The sequence below is a fragment of the Rosa chinensis genome, chromosome 5 (assembly GCF_002994745.2).
Source record: "Rosa chinensis cultivar Old Blush chromosome 5, RchiOBHm-V2, whole genome shotgun sequence".
In the NCBI taxonomy this organism is placed as follows: domain Eukaryota; kingdom Viridiplantae; phylum Streptophyta; class Magnoliopsida; order Rosales; family Rosaceae; genus Rosa; species Rosa chinensis.
The window spans coordinates 39,531,851-39,553,563 of NC_037092.1; the positions used below are offsets into that span (position 1 = coordinate 39,531,851).

Below are 21,713 nucleotides of genomic sequence, written 5' to 3' on the forward strand. Positions count from 1 at the left end.
AACCGAGTTTCAACCTCTAAAAAGAGCCTCTCTTTTCCGAGTGCCCTTTTAGAAAAGTCGTTGTGTAAATATCTTTTTCACACATAAAATGCTTTTTTCCGGGTTTAATCACATTCTTTAATCGTAATTACAAATATATATATCTCTATATATATATATATATATACACACACACACACATATAAGTATGTTGACTCATCGTTTTAATCAATATCTAATCATTATCTAGCTAAGATTATAGCCTCGATGGATGATTTGGTAAAGCCTCCAAATTGGACTTGCACTGTTTGTCTACCATTCCGTTGAAAATAATGGACATAAGTAGAAGTGTTGTAAATTAACCGGTATGCTTAACTTTATTTTGTCAAATTGACATAGAATAGTGGGCTAATATCATAAACGCAAAATTTTGAAGAGCATTTTCCGTTTCCACCATTCTAGCTATAAGATCATCCTTAAACTTCATCCTAAACGCTGACAATGGCATTCAGAAAATGGAAGTAGCATCGGCAGAAACCATAATTATATTTGCAACAATGACGATCAAATTTGCATAACAAAGCTAGTAACATTAAAAAAAAAAGGGGGTTTGTGTAGATATCTCAATACTAAATAAGCATTAGGACTTCAAAACTACATTTTTGATATAATTTCTCAAGAAAGAAGAAGAATACAAACTTTTTAAAATATAAAAGTACAATCTAAACACAATTCAACGTCATAAATTATATAATTAAACACAACAGAGTAGGGATGAACAAACAAGATATTTTAACTTAAAATATATTTCTTAACAACAAAGGTTTATCTCGTATTCACATATGAAATGACAATATTATATAAACACATTAAAATTAAGGACCTCTTCTTATATTTTAGTCATAAGAAGATGAGAAAGTCTGAGATTGTATTACCTTTAGCATGAAAAGTTGATTACAAGAAGAGAGAGAGAGAGAGAGAGAGAGAGAGAGAGAGAGAGAGAGAGAGTTATCGATCCCAACAAATCCATTTGTTTATACAATCGATTGTCATGCAAAGATTACCGGCTGACAATGAAGCTAACAAATTTTCTCCATTGAAGATGCCACAGTTTAAAAGCTTGTAGGCACATTGATAGGAGAAGAAAATTCATCTGCTTCATCACTAGCTTCAAGTAATCACCAACTTATTCATAAATTAAAACCACAAATTAAGGATATTAAAGTACTGTCTAACAAATACAATAAATACTCCCCATCGCAATTCAAGTGCTCCGTAGCAAACCGCTCCCTCTGTGTATGTTGCAAAGCTGCTGAGAATTTTTTGTTACTGAGCACAAGCTTGGACATTTATATATATATATATATAGAAACCCTAGTTACTATCTTTATCTTCTATTCCTTGATCATGCATTCAAATATTGAACCTGAAGGAGCAAGCAACAAATTCATCTCGAGTTATTTATCAAAACCAGCTAAAGTGTAACCCCTCCATCTAGAAACAGCAGCTCCTATAAAACGGTAGCGATTTCTACACTCCAATTTTAGCTTCATGCACTCCATTTTGTGAGCATGGAGAAACTAGAAAACATTCAAATTTGGAGTGTAGATATCGCTGCCACTATAATAAACTGCTATTTTTTGAAAAGATTAGGGTAAACTTTTGCTAGTTTTGATAAAATTAACTCACTCATCCTCAGAACCAGTAATGCATTCCTTCTGATCATCCTCATGAAAACCATCGACACAAGGACGTGGAGAATGCCCTTTTCCGAAGGACCTGATGTGGTCTTTGAGCGATCTTTTGTGTTTGAAATCCGATCCACAGCTGCAATACCACAACTTGCCGCAGTTCTTTTCATGTGTTCTCCAATCACCTTTGACTGCAAATGTTTTGCCGCATTTTCTGCACATAAATGGCTTTGCTCCATGCTTTCTCTTGTAGTGAGTTTGGAGAGTTCTGAAGTCTTTGAGTGGCTTGGCTCTTGGATGGTTGATATTGTTCTTGCAGCCCTGAGCACAACAGTAGCATGGTAGCCTCAGCATTGCGGCTGGTTGTGTTCCTTTTAGAGAATCTGGCCCTTTCCTAAATTCAGATCCGTGGCCCCACATATGCATCTGTAATCATAATTTCATTTGTTCAAATTTAGATGGAGATGATTCGGACGCAATTTCACAAAATTTACAGTACTTCGTAGTATGAAATATATTTCATAACTTTTTCATCTTTAAATTTAATAAAAATAATAAATTTCATAGTTGAAATTCTAGAGTATCCATTCCCCGCAGCAGCAAAAAAGATCTCAAAATTCATTTAGCAGATATGTGTAGAAACGAGTATTGGACTTAATTTAAAAAAAAATTCGATACATGCCTACATCGATTATTTGGATCTGTAACTTTAGCTACTAGCTAGTTTCAGTACTCTCCAAATTTATATTCGGAGCAAGTTGAATTCTTGTATGGGCCTTCTTGTATATGTTGAGAGGAACTTTCGATCTAGATCATTTGATCATGTGAAATCTTGTTTTGTATATATATATGGTCTAAATTGACTGACTAACAACACATATTTTCAGCTATCTTACCTGGAAGAGAGCATTACCTATTAATCACGTACATTATCACCTATTAATGATATTATCACAATTAAACCATAAGAACTTCGCAATGCGGAAACTGCCCTGTTAATAATTATTCACGCCCATGATAATTTCAGTATCTCTACAAAGTCCAACATTACAGGTTATCGAATATTAGAAATTAAGCAAAGCAAATAGAAATGGAAGTTCATATGTTTTTCTTTTAAATTGTAGAACCATAAAAGATAGTCACGGTTTTGTATTTAATCAACTAAAACTTCAGTCCATTCACCTTTCAATAGGCTGATAATGGTGAAAAAGTCTATAATAAATTAACTCATTGAGTGGACACATTTCATATCAAATTAATTCACAAAATTATTGCTATCTAGACAACAATCGTCCAAAAACTTTTAAATCTTCTTACTATGCGAAATGATGAGATGAAATACAGATTATATATAAAGCTCTTGGAGGGTAGGGTATGTGCCTAAAGCCCCAATAACATAGGGTTTACCAATGCTATGATCTGTTTTTCTGTAAAGCACTACATGGGCGCACTCATTGCCACGAAAATCTACATAGAGCTTGTAATATAATCTCTTCTTCTGGTTAAATTGATCAAATGCCAGTAGCCCAGTACTATTGTCTTATGCAAGGAAACCTAGAAATGAAATTTCCATTAATATCATGCTTTCTCTACGATTTCTTTTTGGTACCAAAATATAATATATCTTCTCAGCCGTTCTCCAAAAATTTGATGTGTACCACGTTGCTCAACTTTACTTCCGTTTGTTCATTTAATTAATATTCTTTTAGGTTGTAGTTTGTAGATGAAAATTAAAAATAATTTTTCCTAGTTTAAAAACCGTAATTAATATACATTTTGAGTGTTGATGTAATCGGAATTCGGGGATTCAATTCGAATCTCCACTCTTCCAATAAAAAAGACAAACCCCACAAAACCTAATTATTCAATAGAGATTTCAGATTTCAATTGGTTAGTATAATAATTGACTAACGTACCTGCATGTTGTTGTATCTATTGAAGGTCTTGCTGCAAATGGAACAAGCAAACTGCATCGGCCCAACAAGAATCTGAGCAGGCGTCGGTATCCAAAACCTACTCTCTGTCGCAGAGCATCCATTGGCGTTAAATCTATTCTTGGTTATTGGTAGTACTACGTCTTCTTCCTTGACATCATCCAAAACCTTCTTCTCATCATCGGCAGTTGTGCTATTAGGCAGTCCAATGTGCAGTGCCACTGTAACCTTCTCTATCTGCTCTTCTTTCACTCCGAAACCCTCTCTCTGTACCCCAATATCTTCTCTTTTCACCGGCTTTGTATCGGTAAACCTGCTTAAAAGAGGCAAGCATTGCAGAGTACTACTGTTTTGGTCGTCCAACGAACAAAAAGACGTCAATGATGATGAAGACAGTGATGAAGCAAAAGAGGACGACGCTGATGGTTTGAGCCATTCGATAAAAGGCGGTGCTGCTTGAACACACAAATTTCTGTAGTCTTCCACCTGGTGCTGGTTATTCCATAAACCCATCTGCAGAGAGAGAGAGAGAGAGAGAGAGAGAGAGGTCCCTGCCTGGTGAAATAATTCTCTCCTCGATCAGAGGATTTATTCAGATACCTTTTGCGTGAAAGCTTTCGGTAATTATAGTAGGGTTGATTTGTGAAAGTGTGGTTTGGTTTCGTCTTTTTGGAACTTTTTCTTTCTACCTCTCTATCCTTTGTTTGGTTTAGGAGAAAGAGAGAGAGCACTAATTGGTGGGGTTTATAGATAATGACATATGCAAAAAAATTGAGACTCGCCAAAAGGAAGAGAATCCTAGAACAGTCTGAACTATCTCATACAGATATGTTCATTGTTAGCTTAGTATTTATTCCTTGCATTTTCTTCTTCTTTCTTATAATATCACGGAGTTTGACCTACATGACACATTTCACATAATACATTGACATTTTGCAGATGAGCTCAAATAACGGAAGGAATTCAAAAAGGTAGAGCACTTGGTCAATACCTAAAACAAGAGAAATATATATAATTTTGAAGGAAAGCAAAGCTGATCACTACGAACCAGCGAGGCTTATAGATAAATAATAAATTATACGTAATGTGATTTGAGCTTCCATTATATTTACCTGAATTTTATATGGGCTGCAGTGACCTACTTGTTGATCAGTTACTGAGAACTAAATGCAAGTTGAATTTCAAAGTTAGCTGCGGAACAATTCCCATACTCTGTCCTCGATCTGTGCTTAATTTGCTGAACTAATTTCTAAAACAAACGTACATTATTTTGTCATTCGAAAATAGGAAAAAGATATCACTTCTATTGCAAAGATTGTAATTTATATACAAGCTTTGGGGTGACGGTGAAAAGGTTGAGCGATACAAGTCACCTTACAGCACAGCCTGTCCTCATATTTGAAGGCTTGAGGCGAATAAAACGTCTTATAGAAAGATATTCAATAACAAAATTTATTTTTCATGTATTGTTTTGGGAAATCAGAAATTGGGAGAGAATGATCTGTACTTTCATTAATAATAGGGGTCTCTTTTATATAGAGAATTACAAGCATAGAAGATAGGTCTGACAAGAAAACTGAATGATACAATGATTAGGATACCTCTGAAGATATCTGTAAGACTAACCCTATTACAACTTGGACAAGTCACTTAGAGTTTGGGCTAGACACATAAATTAGATGTCCTTAAACACTAGCCCTTGTGTCGCCCACACGTGGTGCTCCTCTCGTTGCCTAGTCAAAAACCCTACCCAGTAACAAAAATCTAGTCGGACAAAAATAACCTCAGTCGAAGAAGAAAAAGAGTACAACACACCTTTCACGTTTCGAGACCATACATGTAGACATCTCCCCTTGATGACTATGATCATGGGAGTTAGGATAACTTCCGTAAACGAGGCTATCAACATGTTTCTCGAAAGTGGATTTAGGCAGTGGCTTAGTAAACAAGTCTACCATATTGTCCTCAGATTGAACCTGGTTCACTTTGAACTTAAGGTGAGTCTGTTGTTGCTAATTATGTTTGATGTTGTTGCCTTTGATGTAGCCTTACTTCATTTCTTCAATCTAAGCAGCATTATCCTCATAAATGCTCGTAAGCTCATATGTAGTAGACTTCAAACCACGATTGCTTCGAACATGCATAATTATGGATCCAATCCATATACATTCAGGAACCGCTTCGTGAAAAGCCAGTCTCTGCATGGTTCAAAGATATAGCGACTAGGGTCTGTTTTGTAGACCTTCAAGATATATCGCGGTTTTACCCATGGTGAACACATAACCAGTTTGGGATCTTTGTGCGGGTCAGAGAGGTACCCAGCATCAGCAAAACCTTCCAAAACACTAATGTCGTTTTAGGATAGGGATAGAGGACGCAGGCAGGTGTTGGCGGCGTTCATCGTGTATGATGGGTCTGATTCCATCATCTCTTTGTAGGGATAGAACAAACTCATACCAACATGAATCCATTAGTATCGAAAGATATCCTTTAACACCAGTCTGATGGTGTCACGTTGGCGCAGAGCTATATCTAGCTAACAAGTTCACTTCAAATGAGATGTTCGGTCTTGTGCATTGAGCTAAGTACAATAATGCACTTATTGTACTTAAGTAGGGCACTTCTGCCTCTAGCATATCTTCGTCATCATCCTTTGGACGAAGAAGGTCTTTTTTAAGATCAAGACTACGAACGATCGTTGGCGCGCATGCTTGAAGGCTTGGCATTGTCAAAATGCCTAAGCATCCATCAACGTGGTGCTTAAGTTCCAAACAGAGGCAAAATCGTGTTCTCCCAAGGTCTTTCATCTCAAACTCGGATTTCAAGTGTTCAGAAATTTCCCTCAACTCTTTAAGGGCTTCCAATGAAGATCATGTCACCAACATGAACCGTGATAGAATCCGAAACTTGTCATAGAAATGTGCGGGCATAGTTCATCATTGACATATCCCTTCCAAATCAAGTAGTCACTTAGTGAGCGTTTCAACCTCATTGCAAACGCTCTCCGTGGGTTAGAGCAACTTGACTTTGGTAATTGAAGTCCATCTGGGACCTTCATGTGTATTATGTATGTAGATCCCCACAAAAATATGTAGTGACCACATTCGTAAGCTGCATGTTCAGTTATTTGAAAACTACCAAACTGACAAGGTAATGGAGTGCAATGACATCCATTATGAGAGAATATATTTCCTCGTAGTCGATTTCAAGGCATTTTGTAAGAAGCCTTGAGCCATAAGGCGAGATTGCCATATATTTTTCTTATCATGTTTTCTAACGAAGACCCCTTAGTCAATAGGACTGGTCAGCATTACTGGCTAGAAAAAACCTTCATCTTTGTTAGAGAATCTAACTTAACCTGGATCACATCTTTCCATTTAGGCCAATTTTCTCTACATTGGTATTCATTCATCAATGGAGCGTGGTTCGATATCATCGGACTCAACAAACTCATGCTTTGTGTGAATACATCATCAATGATAATGGAGTTTCTATCACACGTCTCATGTACATTAGTGTAATTTTCAGAGAGCTCTATATTCTCAGGAATAGGTTCTGACATTGAGGCTTCCCCAACAATAACCTTAATCCAGAACGTTCTCATGAGACGGATTTTGAGTGTCGATGATCAAAGGATTGAGTTGTGCCAAAGTTTTATTCGAACCCACGGGCCTCCCACGCATCCTAAATGGGGCCATGGCCTGTGACTCCAGAGTGCCTCTCTCTATGGCGTCGGAGCCTCCTACCTTCATGTAGGGCGGCACTATGTTCTCTTGTAGGAACGTCTATCCCTGCAGGTACATTTGCAGCAGACGTAGTGGAGACAGACCACGACAATTCATGTTGTTCATATTGAACATTCGTGTTCTTATCTCCCCCTAACGACAAGAAGACTGTCTCATCAAAGTGACAATCCGTAAACCTAGCGGTAAAGAGATTGTCTAGCAAGGGTATCAAGTGGCGGACGATTGTTGGAGTCTTAAAACCAATGTATTTACCCATTCATCTGTGAGGACCCATCTGAGTGCGCTATGGTGGCGGAATAGGCATATAAATGACGCACTTAAATATGCATAAGTACGAGATACTAGTACCCAGTCACTAGCTATAACGCAGAGATAGATTGAGTGGCGATGGGTCATAGACAAATTAGCATAGCTGGATGAGATATGACATCACCTTAAGCGAATATAGGGAGATTGGTGCCCATTACCAATGTCCGGGCTACTATCGTAGTCGTTTCCACGAGACCATTTGGGTGTGTATATGGGAATATGATGTCTAACATCAGTCCCAATGCAATAATCATCGAAAATCTTCAATGAAACTCTTTAGCATGATCAAGTCAAATTGACTGAATGAGATGATCTGGGGAGTGAGCCCGTCCCCATATGATCTGTGCTAAGAGTGTAGTATAAGCAACATTACAATTGGATAATGGCACAACACGTAACCAGTGTGTTTGCACGTCAACCATCATTATGAAATATTTAAATGCCCGCAAGTTGGTTGAATCAGTCCACAAAATCCCCTTGGATTCTATTTAAGAACGAAATGAATATTTTTCATATCCTTTGTGTAAGACGATCTCATTCCTAATTTTCCTAAGGAACAGACTTTATAGAACGAGTGAGGGGCCATAGAAGCAACCAATGAGGATTTTGGTTGGGCCAGAGAGTCTAAAACATTATTGGAAGCAAAGTTGGTGATTGCAGCATCACCTGGGGCGCCATCACCATGATGGACACCATCCATGGCGTCATGGATATGGACTGTGCCAGGCTTAGGCTGACAGTGGATGGCGGCGGCACCAGGGGCAGTGGCAGTGGTCACACTTAGTACATGAATCAACCTGTGATTCTTGCTCGAAATAATGGATGTCCATGTGAAGTCTTTAGTAGATGGATCATCATATCATAACTAGGATGACCTATCATGTCGTGACAAAGCCAATATGTGTCTAAATCCAAGAAATCTTCTCTCATAACTTTATTGGATTTAATAACTCGAATAGTGGTGACATAATGTCCACTAGAGAGACATATAAGTTTCTCTAAGATGCGCCTATGTTCGCAATCATTAGAGGTAGTGTAAAGAAACTCTTTTCCGTTCTCTATATGTGTTTTCGCATGGAATCTGTTGGCTTGAATGGCTCAATAAGGTTCAATTTTCCCTAGGAGAGTATAGAGTTTCTGTGATAGTAATTAAGGTGCTATTTGGCAAGAGAAATTTTGGCTATTCCATGTCCTTGAACTAATCCTGATGGCCTAGCCATCGTAGTCATAAAGTAATATGCTTAGAATTTCAAATGGAGTCATAATGAAAAGAACTCGAAATTTTATTCATAATCCAACGGAGTACATCATTGTTTCTTTAACCATTAAGAAAATCTAATCCGAAAGTAGCTAATGCAAAACAAAGGTAGCTAGTCGTTTAACTTCTTTCAGTAACTCCAAAATAAATATGACCAGGTGAGTAGAGAGATGTTAGTGGAGCAAAGCTCACTTAAGTATCACTTATCTCAAAACCTTCCTAGACATCACACTCACTTTGGATGAGCCTAGTTGAAGAAAAAAACTAAACCAATGGCATTTACTACAAAATATATGGCAATTGCCTATTACATCTCTTGAAAAAATAAAAACTTTATTTAAAATCGCCAAACTCTTGATCTTGGCCTGATTTGAAGTCTTCAACCCTTAGTTCGAGATCACCTTCTTGATCTTCTTGTTCTATATAGTGATCTTCTCTTGCTTCACAATACACTTTGTAGGCGGTGACAATACTCTCACGAGCTCTATAAATGTTTGTCCAATGACTAGATGCTCCATATCAAGAACATACATCTCTGTGCTCAAATTCCCTTGATTGAGGTGCTTTGAAGCTTCATAAGGATAGCTCCTAATGTTGGTGGTGCCACTAACGTGGCCAGAGGTGTTGTCTCTCTCTCTCTTTCCATGCTGATCTCTTCAGTTCTGTGTCCAACTATTTTGGCGGTTACCTTTCTCATTAGAGCGAGAATATGGATCAGAATGTCCAGAATTATCCCCATATTTAGGTTTTGCTCTTAGCGCCCTCCCTTAGGGGCACGACTATAATTAGACTCCGGAATAGGCTCTGTTCCCATAAGGATGTTATCATGCTTTTCAGCGACATTCATGACCCCAATGAGCTCATGAAACCTTGTGATCCATCCTACCGTAACATCGATTGATAGTTCTTAACAACCATTAAAATAGAGACAGGGAAGGTAGAGAGAGTCATCTCAATCAGCATCGCATCTGTGATATCTTTTCCAAAGAATTCCATTAAGGATTTAATGCGAAGTGCTTCCGAGTTGTAATCAAGAACTGTCTTAGCAACCAATCAAAATATTAGGATACATGGGAAGGCTAGGAGATGTTGTGGCTTCAAGATGACTCAAGATTGTATAAGAATGTTCTAGCTAGAATACATAAGAATTGCGTCACATTTGAAGATGGGATTTGAAATTGTCCAAGTGAAGAAGCCTGGCCCAAAGATTGAAGCATGTGAGATTCTAGAAAGATCAAGATGTCATAGAGGAGTTTTATTTCCAAAATTATTCCTTTATTGCCTTGAGAATTAAAAGGAAGAGTCTAGAAGGCATCTTGACGTCAACTTGTTAGAGTTTGGAAGAATATCTATTTCATGTGAATTATGGATAATAAAATAAAAGAGAATAAATATTGATTTAGGTTTCCTGATTGCACACGAGTTGAATGAAGACCAAATTTAGAGAAGATACATAATAATTTCCCCAAAGAAGATTACATTGAAGATTCAAGATTGTTATCTACTTTTCACACAATATTTTGATTGGTTGAATGACATCACTGTAGTATAAATCGACTTCGATACCCTAGCGTGACGTGCATTATATAAAGGAAGCCTTGTGTTAATGCTCAAAGTCCGGCGGTAGCCGATCTTTCGTTTAACGCGGGTCCGGTGGGCGGACCGCTACTCCGAGGATTTGATGGCCTCCGCTAGCTGTCACACGAGAGACAGGGCGTCAGAGGGAGACCGCTTTGGGCGGTCTTCACTTCTCCGATGCCTAAGTCAATCAATGCATGTAGGTAGCATAACAATAAATGAGTAGTAAATGCGTAATTAATGAGGAGAGAGGAGAGAACCTTTTATAGGTGAGGAGAAGGTTGATCTTCTTCTTATTTTCGATGTGGGACTGATGTGCTTCGATTCCCAGCGTCTGGAGCTTCTGATGCTACCTTGGCGCGGCTCGTGGAGGCGCGTCAGCGGTGATCTGGGGGCGCTCCCGGGCTTGGGCGGTAGCCCGCCTGGCCGTGCCTCCGTCGGTCACCCCCCTGGTGAGAGTCGGTACCTCTGGCGGTACAATGAGCGTGGCTCATTATAGCTAATTATGCTTGCAAACGTACATGTAGGTACACATTGTGAGACGTCAAATACCGACCACAAAATTCAGAATCAAAGTCACAATTCGTTCCCCTTCTTCTCTCAATATTTCGGCAATCTTCCATTCTTCAAAGTTCAAGACTGTGAAGCATCTCCATCTCCATTCAAGCATCTTTGTCGTGATCCTCATCCGTTCCACCACCTTTGAAGCTTCTTTCCTCCTTGAAGATTTCAAAAGTGTAACCATGACCACCTTTTTTATGTTTTCAGTTTTGATACTTTGTAAAACATTCTATATTGATTTTGATTTCGGTTTTTGTTTTTGTTTTATGGTTGTTGCGATTTCATGTGAGGATAAAGTTTTGATTTTAGATATGTAGTTTTCAAATACTATGAAGCATGTTTATGTTTTAGGGTTTTCAAAGTCTTAAATGCGATTTCATAAGTGTTATGCATGTTTGTTGATTTTTTGTGCTTCAATCCTATCGTTTACTTGTTTATTGTTCTTTGGATGCATAATTTGATTGATGAACATGTCATTGATCCATATTAAGATATGTTAGCGTTCTATGTCTTAATAATTAAAGTGGAAAACCTATAATCCCTTAGGTAAATCAACAATGAGCTCTGCATGCTTGATTAACGTTCTAACTTGTGTTCTTGGCTTGAATTGATCAAACTTCCATATGTGCTTAATGTGTTAAAAGTGTTTTTTGTTAGTGATTAGCTACCACTAGTAATTGCATGCTTAATAGGGTTAACTATGGTGCGTTCATCTAGTTAATTTAATTTAGGGAAGTAAAAAGGACTTTGTATGCATTCATCTCTGTTCTTGATCGATTCCTTGCTATAACATGTTTTGATTCGTGATTTGGACTTTGAAACCTTGCCAATGTGTTAATAGTAGTTGACTCTATCTATTTTTGTTCCATTCATCTTTATTTATTTGATTCTGTGTTTTGGTGTGTCACATGTATCTAGTTAGTTGTTAATTTAGATTTTGAAATCCCAAAATCCCCTTTCTTGTACAAATCGTAAATATTGTGTTTATATATACTTTGTTTTGTTTTATCTAACGTTTTATTTTTGCAGGAATAAATAGAGCCCTGATCCTCAGTTGGAACGATCCCTACTTATTCTTACTACATTAATAGGGTTTTAAATTGAGCACAAACTTTTGTGCAGGTCAGTTGCTTTATGTTAGTTTGCTCTAGAGCTTTTCTCTAGGGTTTTCTTTCATGGCTCAATATTGTCATATCTCGGTGTTTGGGTGAGTTTGTTACTTAGAGCTTCACTCTAGGGTTGCATTATATGAGTTTGCTCTAGGGCTTTTCTCTAGGGTTTTCTTTCATGGCTCAATATTGTCGTAGTCTAGTATTTGGGTGAGTCATTGTGTAATGTAACTCTCATTTACATTAATGGATTGATGCCCTATTGATGAAAAAAAATATTTACGTGCTATTTCCTTTATATATATCATCAATTATTAATTTATATATTTGCTGGGTTCTAAAGGATGTCTAGAAAATTTATTATCTTATGCATATAGTGAGGTTATTATTTTAAGGGTTAAATATTGTTTACTACCTTGTGGTTTTGGTCCAAAATAAATTCAGTCCCTGTACTTTTAATTCCATCAAAAACACCCTCACACTATCATTTTTCATCTAATAGGTCACTCCGTCATAATTCCGTTAAATTGAGCCGTTAAGCAGCTGTACCATGCCAACTCAGTATTAGGTAGGACCCATATGGAAGGAAAAAATTTCAAAATTCCAAAATAAAATTTGATTCTCTCCCCCTCTCCGGCTTCAGTTTCTCTCTCATCTTCATCTTCAATCTATTCTCATTTCTCTATCTTCTCTGTATCCTTCATAGTAGATCAGGTTGAATCTTTGTCCAACAATCTCAAAAGGAACTCTATGGTCTGAATCCCAAAAGTGTGTTAGCTTCACTCGCATAACCTCAATCATGTCCATCCTAAGAAGCAGGAGTCTCAACAATCTTACGAGATGCTAACTTTGCACTTCCAGGAGATCGCTCAAATAAACGAGAACAATATGTTTATGTAGATCCAATCCCCTAGGGGTCATCATGGGCCGGGCTAGGGCCGGCCCTACCCTAAATTTTAGGGCTTAGGGTAGGGCCGGGCCGGGCTTAGTTAAAGTCATCAAAATTTAGACCCAGGTAGGGTAGGACCGAGGCGTAAATATGCTAATCTTTACCCGCCCGAAAAGCCCGAGAGGGCCAAAAGGACCGGGACGGGCAGGCCTTCCAAATAGGGCCGAAATGAGCCTAAAAGGGCTTTAATTTGTTTAACCAAAAGAAATACATTATTCTTTTTTCCTTAAAATGTGGCTCCATCACCTCCATGGTCATATAGGCAATATAAGACTCATTGTTTTTTGTTGATCATATTTAATTAACTATCTCTCTAAATCTCTAAATTAATTTTTATTTAACAAAGGAAACAAGAATTAAAGAAAATAAAGCTTAGGAAATCAATTACCAAAAAAGAGATAAGTTGTATACTATAGAAAAAAGAGAAATTTATTTTTAAAATAGAAAATATTAGGGCTTAAACGGGCGGGCCTAGAGGGTCGGGCCAGGCTTGGCCCTAACGGGCTCAAACCGGTAGGGCCGAAGGGCCGGGCCGGGTTTTAATTGCATGGCCCTTACCCTACCCTATTTGAGAAAGGGTCGGGCCAGCCCGCCCTAATGCAAGGGTCGGGTAGGGCTTTGGCCCTGTGGGCGGAGCGGGCTTCCGAAGGGCCAAATGATGACCCCTACAATCCCCAATCCAGCACCAAAGGCTACATAAGCCTAGCGAGTAACAAGACTCCTGAACAAAAGAAGACCGTCGACGGCTTCACCGAGGATAGAGTAGACTAAGCGGCGGACGGTGAGATCTAATTACACAGCCAAAAGAGAAATTAAGGCGTACTTGATTTAGAAAAGGATCATGATTTAGGTCTTCACCTCATGCCCCCATGTGAACTAGTCAGCTACTTAAATTAGAAAGGTCTCATCTTTTTCTCCATAACCCATCAAATCAAAATTAAACAACTTAACTTTAAAGGTTTGGTCTTTTGGTCCTAGTTTTTTTTTTTTTTTTGCTTGTATTCTGGGTCTGATCATTAGATATGTGTGGGTGTTTGTGATGACTGTCATCATCTGTATATATATGACTTTTAGTGCCGGTAATTTCTCCACTGCCATGAATGCAGGTGTGGGTTGAGTGAACGATGAAATATTATCAAGATCTTATCTTGAAGTTTTAGTTTCATAATTTTATAGCTTTTGTTGGATTTGCTTTGGGGCTATTAATTGCTCTCAATTTTTGAATCTATTTCTTTCTTCTTCTTCTTCCTGAACCCTGCAGAATAGGCATTGTGTTCCAGGAATTATGTTTTTTATTTTAATGGAGGCCAAAGCCCAGAAAAGAAAAATGTCAAGAACAACTCTAACAATATTATTTAAAATATTATGTAAATTATTTTTAATTTTGTTAACTAATTTTAATTTTGCCTTTCATGTGGACCCCACTTACTCCTGAGTTGGCATGCCACGTTAGTTGCTTAACGACTCCATTTAACGAAATTATGATGGAGTGACATATTAGATGAGAAATGATAGTGTGAAGGTGCTTTTGATGAAATTGAAAGTTTAGGAACTGAATTGATTTTGGACTAAAATCACAGAGTAGTAAACAGTATTTAGCCCTTATTTTAATACAGTGCCCCGAATTGAGACTAAATTTTTTTATTATTTAATCGAAATTATTAATTTATCAAAGTTTTACTGTATACGTATTCTTAGCCGAGCATTATTTAGCTTCCACTTTTCCATGATGACATTCTTGTGTTAGTAGATCCCATCTATGTTCTTAATGAATTTGGCCAAAATAGAGAGTGGAAATAATGAAATTACCAAATGAAAATGGGGAACGTATAGATGCCACCTCCTGGTACATATGAATGCAACGTGAGCGTAAGACATGGTCTACAGATTTAACAGAAATGGAATCTTACGCAAGAGGAGGTCGAAAAATTAGTTTTTGCTCCGTACAAGGTTGTCTTCTTTTCTTTGGTAGGGATCAAACCATATTTATTCGACTATTCTGATTTTAATTCATTTCTGTATTTTCTTCGCCGCTTGATCACCTAATTCGATCGAGAGGCTCAATGTCATACGTTCAGATATGAATTTCATTTGAACAAGATTTAGGCTGCTTAATTATGTGTTCTAACAAGTAACTCATTGATCAAGTACACACAGCGGCCCCGATCAATCTCTATCAATCTATGAAGAGATTTTGGAAAATCGATATATATATATATATATATAGAAAGGTCGGTAAAGCATATACAGGACACTGCCAAAATAATGCGAACTCTTGTTTGGGAACTATAGTGTTGCTTTTAATAAAATTTAGAAATCCAAAGCTTTGCCGACATCAAGATATCAGGAGCGGATTTTCAGGAGATGATGACATATTGCGAACATTATCTTTCTCTGAAGCCATTGTATGTTATCTGCACTGTCCATTTCCGTTGTTTCAATATTCCTTCTGATAAATTTTAAAGTCAACAAAGTATTGAACTCAATAGTGAACTAATTACTTTCATATTACTTTGTCCCAAAAGGAATTACTAGTTTCATTCATAATACGAAACTAATTAACTATCCCTTTCAGTACATTCCATGATATTGTAAACCAATCAAACGAGGGAAAAGTAAAGAGAGTGAAAAAATTGTTTTGGTTAAAACATTGAAGTGATTATGAAATATATGGTCAAAACCATCAACAATAATTTGTTACTATTTGGATTATGATACCGTGCGTACGTTGTACTAGTTAGGCAGGTAAACCCAGATGAAATGTCATGAATTTGTTTGGCTAGATTCACGGGAAGAAATTTATATTTTGACATTTATGTTCCAACATATAGTAGCAAGCTAGATTGCGTCAACAAAAGAAAGCAGAATAGAAGTTCAGAAATTAGGAAACTTACTGACTCATCAACCTCTTAGTCAATGGTACTCATGATATGAGCTACATTTCTGATTGCAGAACCAACACTATTTTCAAATTGTGACCTAACTCTTGTTTTGATTTCGAATAAGTCCAGCTTCATGATACCTATATTTGATCCGCTAGTATTTACGGCCGTTCGATGAGTCTGCTAGATTTATTTTTTTTTTCCTTCTTTCTCTTGTTCAAAGCAAAAACAATCCATTCACGCATAAGGAGCTGTACATATGGTCAAGCTTGTAGAAATTAGATCCCATTTCGTAAACTCATGGGAAGAGTGGACCTTGACCTTAGTCTTGCTCACTCTTTCGCAAACCTGTAGTCATATGGCAGTTTTAAGACGTTGAGCTCTGAATGGGAAAATACCAAACATACCGGTCTGCAAATTCAAAGCAAGGGCTTTGTAAAGCGACGGAAATGATGAAGATTAAGTGCATGTGGGCTTATGTCTAGGTCCTTCTTTGAAACTGAAACCCATCGTGTCATGTTAATTCCAAATCTTCATCATGTCCTTCACGATTAGTTTTTAACTACCACGTTTGACAAATTTGTATTCAAGTACTCTCAAGGAGTAAATGACTAATTGGCTGGAGGATACGTAAGCATGACGTATGGCTATCACTACGCAATGATGAGGAAGCTCTTTCTTTGTCCTGAATGTGGTCAATCCAGAATTTAAGCTGTGAAGTGTGAACCCTAAAATTATGACTTGGGCTGTGAATCAGTATAGGCCCTTTTCTACTTGTTAGTACACTTCCATTTTAAAGATGCCCACCCACAGATCGTCTATGGACACCCGCTATTTCTTTTTCTTTTTTCTTAACAAGACACAGAATGTCAAACTAGCAAACAAAGAAAAAGAAAAAAGAATTTAATCCTTTATTTGCAAGAGCTAAGAAATGCGTTAGTTACTGAAGCGTTGGTCATAAGATATAAATTATTTACAGCCTTGCAACATAAAATTTCTCCTGTAGAAGGTAATTCTAAGCTGGTCAATGACTCGTTCAAGGGCTTCATTTCAACTCGTTGACGCCTACAAGAAAGTGTCCAAGACATCACCTTCTAGCAAGATGATTGATTCGTATTTCATTCCCACATAAATCTAGAGAAGCAAACTTTGTAGCATATCACATTGCTTCTCTTAATCGTCTTTGTTCTTCAAATCAATCTTAGGTTCATTCCTTGCCCCTATCTTCTTCCTCTGCTTTTCACTCGAATCAAATGGGGAAGGATGCCCCCAGGCAAGGGCGGATCTACATACAAGCTTGGACAACTCAAGCCTACCTGAGATTTCTAGAATAAATGACTGAGTATGTGTAGAATGTGCATATTTAAGGACTTGCAAGCTTGGTTTAGTGTTTTAAACTAATACCAAGCCCACCCAAGTTTGAATCACATCAATAGCAGTCCCACCAATTATTATTTTTTTGGGGTTTTTGTCCATTTACTCCATTTCTAGGGATTTTTTTTCCACTTACCTCATTAAGTTTTTTTAATTCCCTCTTACCCAAAATACTCTAAGGAAGTTTTCCCTAATACCCCATTAAGTTTTTCTTTTTGTTTTTTTATTTTTTTAAGACTATTTTACCCTCACGCCTTTGTTACTTACAAAGAGAGAGAGAAAATGGAAAAGAGAGAAACCGTAGGAGATTTCACCGGAGCCCCATTACCTGTTGCCGGATTCCAGCCAACTTTTGCCTGAATTTGGTCACCTGTCGCCGGATTCCGACCAACTTTTGTTGGAATCTGGTCATCGACCGCAGCCCACCAGACTTTTCTGAAAACCTAGCTGGAGGTCCTTAAAGAGGTAGTTGAAGATTTCATAGGTCGTGGGAAATATTTATTGCCCCCAATAGACGTCTATTGCCCCCCAATAGAGGGGCAATAAACCTCCATTGCCCCCCAATAGAACTTTCGGTAGCGGAATGGGAACTAATCTTCCTAATATTCCTAAAATTAGACAAATAAAATTTTGATTAAAGAAAAAAAACTAAGAGATTATATCAATTTAAAAACATCTATTGTCCCCCAATAGACATTCAAAACTTTTTTTTTTCCTTTCCTTCGCTGCCGGAGCTGCATGTTCAGCGAGCTAACGCCACCGCCATTGACGAGCAGTATTTCTTAGCCACTAACGAGCCGGACTACCAGTGACAGGGTCCGCCCCGGATTCCACCCTGGAATCCGAAGTGGCCCCGCCGGACCCACCTTTAAAGAAGGTTTACCAAAAATTTCGGCATAACCTCCCTTAAAAATGGGTAACCCAAAACCTGTAGAATTTCAATTTCACTTCTAAACAACCCTCCCAAAAAAACTCCTGGAGCCACCCTGCTCCCAAAACCGCACAACTTCACAATTTAGAGTACCAAATTATCCAAATAACTCAAATTACAACCAAGTCATAGGTTACAATATTAGTACAAAATACTCAAGGTTATCAGAGCAATCTAGAACCAAAAGAAATAACGATACACAAAGTAGGTTAGCAAGTAACCTACGAGGGATAGATGACAGCGGTGGTGCTAAGCCTCAACTCCTAAAGCCGAACAGCTACACTGCGAACTGGGCATTTGAAACCGAAGGGCCCAGGGGAAAGTACAAGAAAAACGTTAGCGTGAGTGGACAAAAATAAACAATTTCAAATAAAAGGGATTTTATACTTTCCCACAGTTATTTCTCTAAAAACTTCCGATGCATGCAATGATTAATGACAAATAAACAAGAGGAGTTCCACTCATGAAAACCGACTAGCCCCGCTAGTCACATACGATTTAAAAGAAAAAGTTGGAACTCCGATACTTACGGAAAATAAGACCAGCCCCGCTGGTTAAACAAAAATCGAGCTAGCCCCGCTAGCTAAGTGGTAAAGTGAGTAGGGGAAGGCGATAGCCATACGAGTGAGCCTCCCAGGCTTGGGTGATAGCCTCCCAGGCTAAAAAATACTCCCATGACTCCCGTAATATACCCTTACGCCACTAAGTGTAGCGATAGGATACCGGGCTACAGAATTACTGTCACAAAGTCAGTAACCTGCGCCACAAAGGCGGAAGGGCTACGGTGATCCCATCACCACGCCACAAAGGCGGAAAATCACTGCTAACAATGATAAGTCACCCAAAGTATGGCAAAAGAAACCCGAAAACCAAGTAAATCCATAAAACTTCCCCAACTCTCGTAAATGAATTTCCAAAGACGTGTCCCACACGCCAAGATCATCTCATCTTCAAAAATAAATAGGATATAAATAAGTATAAGGATTAACTTCATCGAATCTCATAGAAATCTCAAATTGCCGAATATAAGTATAATATAAATAGTATAAATCCGGGAATCACATCGGAGATAAATAAATAAAAGAAGATAAGCGTAATCCAAATGACGTGACCCCGCACGCCATAAAATCTCCAAGTAAGTCAATTAACCAAAACCGTTTCCGAAAATAACCGTATGCTCGAGAAAGTAAATTGATAAATAATTTATATCTTCGGAACTGTTTAAATAAAAGCATGCATCATTCTTTGAAAAAAATAAAAGTCCACTCACGATATACGGCTAACGTGGTCTCCAAGCGTAAGGATCCTCGTCGAGCGATAGGTCGGTAACACGTCCTGTACACAATTATAATCCGTAAACAACAATTTGATAACTATTTACGATAATCAATAATTAATCTCAAAACCCATAACCTCAACTTCTCCAATCCTCTTCCACACCCAATCAAAATTCACCAATCCTTACCAAACTTCACCATTAATATCCATCCGTCGATTAATGTATTCCATATCGGAACAAGGGAAATCCGAAGGTCGGATTCCCACAATTCAACAACCGAAACTCCCAAACTTCGGAAATTCATAATCCATGTCAAACTTCTTCCAAACTTAACCAAAATCACATAATTAACCTCTACAACAATTAAACAATTTAAAGGGCTAAAACTGAAATTAAAACACTGCCCAATTTTACCTTTAAACAGTCGAAATCGGCCGGTGAAATTTTTCCCAGAAAACTCCAAGAACCCTAGAAATTTCAATTCGTTAATTCGACCTCTACACTGCAAATTGAAATGAAAGACCTTAGGGGAAATGATCTATGTCAAAAACCGAACCTTCGACGCCGGTTTGGTGGCCGGAGACGGCCGGAATCGCCGGAAATCGTCAAAACCCGCAAGTTGTTACAGTAATCTTCACAGCAAGAAATCGAGCTCCTCCGGCCAAATCTCCCCAAAATACCACCACATATGCGTCAAGGGGGAGGAGAAGAGCTTGGGGATGGCTGGATTTCGCTGTGGGTCGGCCGGAGGAGGGAGAAATCGAAGGAGGAAGAATCGGGCCGAAGAGGAAGGAAATGTCGGGGGAGGAGAGAGACAGAGCCGGGTAGGTTTCCAAAAATGAAAACTTACCACAGTAACTCGGCTATTTATAGAAACTTACCATGAACAGTAACCGTAAACAGTAACTTTAATCTTTCGCTTATAACTTTCACATACGAACTCCAATTTTTACGCACCACATATGCACGCGCTCGGTTTAACGCCCTCTACAACTTTCATGAAGGAAAATTTCTCAAATTTTGACCCGAACGAAAAGTCAACTTTTAGGGCCACTAAACGTACTGAAACCGATAGTAAAAGTGAAAATAAAAGTCGTTTACTGTCCAAATGACTAGCAAACGGGTAATTGAGATACGGGACGTTACAACCAGACTATGACATCTTCGAGCAGTATTCCTCCGCCGGTAACCCGATTCGAGCTGGACTACCCAGACGCTCTGACGTCGACGAGCAGTATTCCTTTGCTGGCGACCCTGATTCAGCCTAGAGAGAGAGAGAGAGAGAGAGATGTTTGAGTGGCATGATGGTAGTTTGTTAATTAGGTTAAGGGCAAAATGGTCATTTGATGTTAAATTGGGTTAGTGGGAAAAAAAATTTGTTGTTAGGGTAAGTGAGATAATTTTGGCTTATTTTGATGCTATTGGTCAAGGACCCTTTTTTTTTTTTTTCTCCCACCAAGCATGCTGGGCTCGAAGTTGGAGGCGCCCAATAAACTTCCTATTTTCTTGATTTATTCTAAATGTTTTGTTTTAATTTCTTTCTCCCAATGCATACTCGAAGTTGGACACTAGGCCTCCCTGATGTGTGGCTTTGGATCTATTTGGTATTCAGATTTGTATTTTTTGTTTTATCTCTGGGCTTGCATTATTTTGTAGATGTTAGGTCTTTTTTTTTTTTTGCATTAGTTCAGTTCTTTTCTCAATATCACGATTATTTTATTTAGTAAAAAATGATTATAAAATTATTATTTTTCAGTAATTCTATTAAATAATAGTTTTGGATGGGTTTTTGTTTTTTGCATCTCAATTAAAAATATATCTAATATATTTTAATTAAATACTAGTACTGTGACTAAATTTTCCTATCACTTAAGTAAAAAGAAAAAAAAATTCAAACTCACCCCAATTTTAAATCTTGAATCCCCCACTGCCCCATGGGCTTTTGTTGTAGTTTCTTCTTTCTTTCTTTTTTCTTTTTTTTTGTGTTTTTTTTTTTTGTTTTTTTTTTCATCCAAAAGAAATCCATCCCTGCTATATACGGAGCCCAGTGGACTTTTGAAGAGAAAAAAGAAAGTTTCAGTTTAAGGCTTAGTTTGGGATTGCTGTGCTGTGAGAGGAAGCACTTCTGAACTT

At 37.9% G+C, this 21,713-nt stretch overlaps 1 protein-coding gene across 2 annotated transcripts; it reads right to left on the reverse strand.

Moving 5' to 3' along the window:
• Window positions 1-987: 987 nt before the first annotated feature.
• Window positions 988-20,866, reverse strand: LOC112201442 (zinc finger protein WIP3). 2 transcript variants are annotated; one of them, XM_040519775.1, is made up of 3 exons: window positions 20,847-20,866; window positions 3,587-4,151; window positions 988-2,096 (listed from the first exon to the last, which is right to left on the reverse strand). In XM_040519775.1, exons 2-3 carry the CDS (start codon window positions 4,115-4,117, stop codon window positions 1,665-1,667), a joined length of 963 nt encoding a protein of 320 aa, XP_040375709.1. In that variant the 5' UTR covers window positions 4,118-4,151; window positions 20,847-20,866; the 3' UTR covers window positions 988-1,664. The 2 variants fall into 2 exon arrangements, with proteins under 2 accessions (XP_040375709.1, XP_024198090.1); XM_024342322.2 differs by lacking the exon at window positions 20,847-20,866 and having other exon boundaries at window positions 3,587-4,448.
• Window positions 20,867-21,713: the final 847 nt, after the last annotated feature.